At 40.4% G+C, this 7,017-nt stretch overlaps 1 protein-coding gene across 1 annotated transcript; it reads right to left on the bottom strand.

Annotated features, from left to right (window-relative positions):
• Positions 1-572: 572 nt before the first annotated feature.
• Positions 573-6,619, bottom strand: LOC124661629 (ribosome biogenesis protein BOP1 homolog). The gene is made up of 16 exons (XM_047199502.1): positions 6,241-6,619; positions 5,965-6,119; positions 5,670-5,787; positions 5,107-5,208; positions 4,656-4,815; positions 4,367-4,475; positions 4,164-4,266; positions 3,888-4,038; positions 3,619-3,751; positions 3,436-3,542; positions 3,281-3,351; positions 3,132-3,192; positions 2,623-2,850; positions 2,374-2,458; positions 1,409-1,587; positions 573-798 (listed from the first exon to the last, which is right to left on the bottom strand). The coding sequence occupies exons 1-16, from the start codon at positions 6,565-6,567 to the stop codon at positions 713-715; spliced, it is 2,175 nt and encodes a 724-aa protein (XP_047055458.1). The 5' UTR covers positions 6,568-6,619; the 3' UTR covers positions 573-712.
• Positions 6,620-7,017: the final 398 nt, after the last annotated feature.

Genomic DNA, 7,017 nt, shown 5'->3' with positions numbered 1-7,017 from the left:
TTTTCTAAACACATTTTAGTTATAGATAAATCCATTTCAGCATCAAATAATATGAGAGAATAATCCATTTAGAAGAAAACAAACAGTGGAAAAGAAATAAAGATCTGCCTTCTAACTTTTAGAGCTGCCTTCTAACTCTAAAAGTTCTGAGCAAAGATACCGGTAAGTCATTTCTTGCCCTCAATGAATTAGCAGGCAAGCTGCTAGCACCGAAGCAGATAGGCCAGGTAGAAGATAGTGGGGTCCCCACCATTTCAACAAGTTCAGTAAATGTACATGATCCTGATGCTTCGCTGCTGAGACCTAACTATCGCCAAACCTACTGGGAATTCTGAAGGAGATAAGACCGAGCATCAACCATTGCAGCTGCTGGTTAGTTTTTCTTCACCAAACATCCAAGCCGAACAAAATCGGCTGAAAAACATTAGACGGCATTGAATAAAAGCTACAGCTTTGTGACAGCTGTTGTCTGTGGAATAGCTCAAACTCCTCTTTCCATTGCTTACACAGGTACGGTACACTTTCATCTAACTGTTACAAATAATAAGTAAAAAAAAAATACAACATAGCTCGTAACAAAACTGCGATCTCAAGCACACCTCCAAGACACAAGACATAATGACTGTTCAACACCACAGCATTCACATCGTACGGAGTCCTGCCAAAAATGCCTGATAAAACTGATGTGCTATCTTCCTTCAAAGCATCGTCACTACTCGCAGTAAAGCCTGATCACCGAGTCAGCACCAGCAGTGAACAACCACGGCTGCCTTGGGTGGAATTTGCAATCCAAAACACCTACACAGGAACAAAAGCAAAACCTTTTACGCCTTGCAATATTGACATGGCAACAGTGTGTGGTAATGCAAAATAGCCCAAGTCACTGTTATAACACAAGTGTAGTTCTTTTGGCAACATCAGAAGATAACCTAACTACTAATTTCCATCTACGCATAATTTTTTTTCCTGCTCAAATCTTGAATTTGCAGCAATGCATCCTTGTGGATCCAAAATACTAAGACTACTCTGTCCAATTGACCGAATCTAACTTTCTTCCTTATGAATATGAATATATGTTATTATTTCAATTTAACAAGGCACATTTATCCAACACACTCAGCACGATCCTATTCTGTGCCTGATTCTCAAAAATATCCAAGCAACAAATATTCACTTCAGTTCAAACTGGCATCATGTGAAACAAGGACCGCAGAACATGAGGTTCAATGCAAAACATTTGTGACTTGCATCCTTCCAGTAAAAAGCATAATAATGCATAACTAAGTTCAAGCACTGTCATATAACTGCTCTGATTATGGTTAAAAATTACAAGTGCAAACAAGAATCCACGGACGGAAGATGTAGCAGAATTCAAATCATGAAAACCAAGTGATGTATGACTACATACCTCTTCTATCTGAGCTCAAGTGGCCACGGAGAATCTCCAATGGCACGATAAGTGGGTTCTGGTTGAGATCAGCATAGACCATTCCATGGAACACGTATGCTGTACAATCCTCAGACGATGAAGCAAAAAGAGGGTATCTCCGGTGGAAAGTAACATTGGTTATATCCTTCGAGTGGTTCCTGAAATAAAGAAAATGAATTACAAGAAATAAATTTAGACAGAGCAGTAAAACTAGTGGGTACCATCCAAAAAATAACTGTGCCCAATGGGATTTCAAAAAACAAGGCAATAACTAGAACCGGAGAAAATGAGAACATTCTTTACAGTACACACTATTTGAGAACAGTAGACTAAACAGTGGAAATCATTGACCTTTACTCCCACCATTTCAATGAATAAGGCCTATTTTTTTCAAGAAGTCAAACCAAGTAAAGTTTGACCAAACTTTTAGAAAAAAGCTATCAACAAATATGATATACTAATAATACTATATATCATATGAAAATATATTTCATGATCTATCTAATGATATTGATTTTGTATTTTACATGTTAACATTTTTATGTAAAACTTGGTCAAACTTTACATGGTTTGACTTTTCAAAAATAATAAGACTTATTCATTGGAACGGAGGTAGTAACAGACAACGCTTGTGCACATTAAGGTGCTATCGAGAAGGAAAAGTTAAGCATGACTCGAAGGCAAGTGTAAAGGAGTAATCAGCAGCCACATCAGATGCAAAAGCATGTGACCCACATTGTCAATTGAGTAATCAATGGCACACTATGTGATACAGATTCTAAAAAACATTAAATTGGCAGAACTAAATATGGACAAACAAAAGCAAAAGTAACAGCAACTGCCTAGAGCACTAAACGTGGCAATGTATCTAAAAAGATCTTCAACAACTGTGCACGAAAAAAAAATACAGAAACAAAGAGAGTTCAAGGTAAGAGAAGTCGTACTTTAACTTCTTGTATGGTTTCGTAGATAGATCGGTATCAAACCAGCACAATTTACCATCTTTGCTTCCCACGATAACGTTATCACCTGCATAAAAGAATCGCATAGTCATCAGTATGGCAATCCAACAAACAGTGTTGCACTACCATTAGTTCTAACAACTGATTTACAGCTCAGATTAACAAAGACAACATGAACCAACTCAAGATCTATCAACTGGTAAATTAGTATATAGTTGATTTCATACTTACCACCAGGATGGATGGAGATAGAGGAAATTTCACGGAGACCTGACTCCAGTTTCTTGACTACCTCTGCCTTTTGGAGATCATAAATCTGAACAAATTTCTTAGTGGCAACAAAGAACATCTTTTGAGTTGGATGGAACACTGCTGCAACAGGGAGGCCCGGCAGTTTCCGGAAAGGATGGTGAGAATGCTTCTTTGAGAGCTGATGCAACAGCACTGCCCTTGATTCACGTACAAAGGAATTAAGGTAGACAATAGGAAGAATAAATCTTCAAAATGTGAAGAATCTGTGTACATATCTACATTACTGAATTGAAAGAACCCACACAGCACACAACCCTGACACAAAGAAAATAGCATTTTTCTGGGGCACAAACTGTAATTAGAATGTTCGATGAGCGCTGAAAAAATGAACTAGAGAAATTTCTTTTTAAAGCATATTAGTTATTGTGCTCTTGCACCACTTAGAAATTAAACGAAGAAAAAAAGATATGCTAAATGAAAAAGGATATCAGTTGGCACAACTGTGGTGAAATAGTCTCCCTTTGAATGCCACTCCACAGTTGATGCAGCCTGAACAACAAAACAGATGGTAAGAGTGCGAATAAAAAATCTTAAGCATTTGAAAGGAGAATGACAAGCAACTCTTAAGTATTTATACCTTATGATGAATCAATGTGATTCCATCAAATTTGTCATGCCTCACCCACCTCACAGCTGGTTTCTTATCATCTGCAATATAATAAAAATATTTATAAGAACTAGTACCTAGTAGTAATACATCATAAGAACTGTTAGGGTGACAACTACTCTTACCAGCATCTTCTTCCGGAGCTGATTCATCTATATGGAGGAGCTGCTTTGTCCTCATTTGAGTTTCTTCATCCCCCACCTCAGCGTTAAGAAGCAGAAGATCATGGCCACTGTATCAGATAAGCATAATGGTAAGAATGTGCAAAGCTAGAAAAGAAAATATACTTGGGAATGGCAAAGGCGTACACAATAGCAGCCAGAACGGGCTTATCAGGTGAAGGATTCCAAGAAATACGATGGACATCAGCGCCAACATTGAAAACCTTAAGACAGCGACCAGTTTCAACCTCCCAAACACGAATTGTTCCATCAGATGAACCTTAAGGAAAGAAGAAGAAACATCAGAGTTCAAAGCAAATTAACGAATAACAGTGAGTTGATTACCATTTGGATCATCAGCACATTGTCCACATATGTATTCAGGAAGAACATAGATACATATCAACATTCTATACCTGAGGCTATCCATTGCCCTGTTGCTTCAACTGACAGTGACCTCACTGGACCACTATGGCCCTTGAACTCAAGGTAACACGTTCTTGGATATGGCCTGAGATCTTTTTTGCTAGGCAACTTCGGCTTGAGTGACTCAGGATCAATGTTAATCTGAAGATTGCCAGATAATCATCATGAATTAGGAAAGAACATCACACTAATAAATGATAAACTGGAATCCAAGCAATAAAGACCCGCATATATAATCATTAAAAGAAGATAGGTCCTCCACTTACACGCTTTTTGCGAGTTCTAGGGCATAGATAAAGATCTAGGCACCGATCAAATCCTTCCCTAAGTGCTTTCTCATAGGCAGGTACACTTCTGAGAGATTCAAATCTGCATAATCGACAACACAATATAAAGGGATCACAAACCAAAGTTTCCTCAGACGAATCAGACCAGAAAAATCATAATGGCAATGTAAATGAAATTATACCGTCGTGGGATGAACTTTGGTCTGTCCTCCTCGTACATAAGTTGGTACGAATCTATTTCCTCTTGCGTGGGAACATATTCAACAGAAGGATTATATGACTCTTCATGACCTGAATAAGATAAATTAATGGCATCATACATAATGAATAGAACTACTACAACGGAACATAGATGCCCAGTGCAACTGTATCACATGATTTTAATAGAACCAGAGGTCATCATGTCAAAATAATTGCCGAAAAGCTTTTCATGTACGCATGAAAGGATATTGCAAAATGATGGCATGGTACCTGGCAAATTTGGTTTAGGTGCCGGGATGTAGCTCAAGCCTTGCCTCTTATTGTCTGCTGTATCAGTGTCATCTCCCCACAAGAGATAATAATCTGGCTCATCCTTTGGCTTATCAAACTTGATCCAGCCTTTACGAATGGCTCTAACAAGTTTAACAACCTACCAACAAGAACATTGCAGTAAAAGGTAAATAAAAAATCCCAGGTATTGAAGCAGGCAAACTGTGACAGCCCAACAATCAGTGGTTCATTGTGGCAAAAATTTCTTAAATCATTCCATATAAGATACGATTCAATGGGGGTATTTAGCAAGATACTTCAGCTTGAAAGAACAGACTAACAAGCCACACATCCAGTTAGTTATATTCTTACAACTTTACAAGAGATTAAAGAGCGTGTAAATTTAATCAAATGCTCTAAAATAACATAAAAGAGGAGACTGATGATATACCTTCTTTTGCTCCCACTTCGAGGGCACAAATCGCCTCTTTGGCTCAGGAGCGTTAGAAAGTGGATGACCTTTACCATCATATTCAAACCAGTCAACATAATCCTGAGAGAAGTTTAATCAGTCCATGTTGAGCATTATAGTTAATCCTAGAGAAAATGAAAGGAAACCATAAATTGTACTCCCTCTGGGCCCTAAATACTTGTCACAGATTCAATAAATCTAGACACGTTTTTGCCCATATTTTGAGTAAACCAACGAAAGTATTTAGGTCCGGAGGGAGTAGAAGATTTAACTTCAATTTGCATGCATGTAGATAACAGTAATGAACATGTTAATTGTTAAATTCTAAGCTTAGTCTATACTTGCATATGGGCCACACATCTGCAAAGAATAAGCTTTATGCATGCTGAACATGGATCCAATTCTGAAAGTTTATCATAAAGATACAAGCGTAGTGATGGTACCAGACATAAATACTAAGATGGCCAACAGGGTTGTTTTTTTATAGTCGTCGCAAAATGAGCAGTTCAAGTAAACGCAATAGTTTTGGCAGTCACGCTTACTGGATATGGATCAACACTGGCATGTGGAGTCTTTCCCTTCAACAACCTACTAATTATCTTAGCTTCTTCCTTGGTAATCTGCACCTCCTCATCATTATAGGCATCAATGACCTTTCTCCTACACTTGGCAACAGCAGAAAGCAAGGACAGGGCATTTACTTAGTTTATTTAGTAACAAAAAATAAGATCCATCTAAGCTAGCATCAGACGATGTATGTGTAAGGACAAATCAATGATGGAATACAAATCAGTCGTCGTATTGAAGTGCTACAAAACCGAGTTCGAGGCCCCATACCAGTTGGTATCGCTGTCAGCATTCCTGAGCAACGTATCGATGCGTCCCTCCCTGTCGCGCTTCTTGATCTTCTTCCCGTCGATGTCGTAGCCGATGTGGTCCTCGTCCTTGTACCACCCTAGCGGCACGTCCCCCACAGTGTTCCGCGGCCCAGCCTGCGGCAGGCAAAGAGAAACGACATTCATATAAACTTTTCGAGCCCCTCGGTAAGCAAGCACCTAAAAATGGCGAATTATGTAAGGCGCTAGTCAGAGCACTGCAGAGCGACTGAATCACCTCGTCCTCGGAGGAGTCGCTCTCCGCTCCCGCCTCCGCGTCCTCCTCCAGGCCGTCGTCGGAGTCGAGGCCGGAGCCCTCGCCGCTGTCCTCGAAAGACAGCGAGCCCTGCGGCAGCTCGAACAAGCCACGCAAAACCATCACAAAACCATCCGTCGAAGAAGAAGAAGAGCTAAAGAATAATAGGCGTGATGATACGTCGAAATCGATGGGGGAGTGGGAGGAGTGGCGGACCTCGTCGTCGTCGTCTTCGGACCAGGCGGTGTCGCTCCACGGCGAGTCGTCGGAGGAGAGGTCGGCGTTGTCCTCTCCGTCGGGGCGACCCATTCCGGCCGGGACGGGGAGGGTGCTGGGGCTGTGGTGCGGTGGAGAGGCGGAGGAGGAGGAGGAGGAGGAGGCCGCCGCCGCCTAGGGTTTTAGCAGGGGTGGGGAAGAGTATTGTTTTGCTCGATGGAAGAAGAAGAAGAAAGCCATGATGCCCACTAAAACACGGGCCGGGCCGGGCCAGACCAGGCTTCTTTTGGAAAATTCAAATAATTTCAACCCAAACTCGCAGAATGGGCTTTGCACAGCGGCCCAGCGAACCTAGTAGTACCTTTTACACTCCAAAAAAAAATAGTAGTACCTTTTATTTTATTTTTGTGTGAACGAATGAACTACTTTTTTTCTTTTTCGAATCGACCGTCAGTCTTTCGTTCTAAATTAATTGACGTAAATTTGTCTAGATACAGATGTATTTATATGGACTAAATATTGAGAGAATTCCTTATTTGGCCC

This window comes from Lolium rigidum, chromosome 6 (genome assembly GCF_022539505.1).
Source record: "Lolium rigidum isolate FL_2022 chromosome 6, APGP_CSIRO_Lrig_0.1, whole genome shotgun sequence".
In the NCBI taxonomy this organism is placed as follows: domain Eukaryota; kingdom Viridiplantae; phylum Streptophyta; class Magnoliopsida; order Poales; family Poaceae; genus Lolium; species Lolium rigidum.
This window is presented reverse-complemented; position numbering and strand designations above follow the sequence as displayed.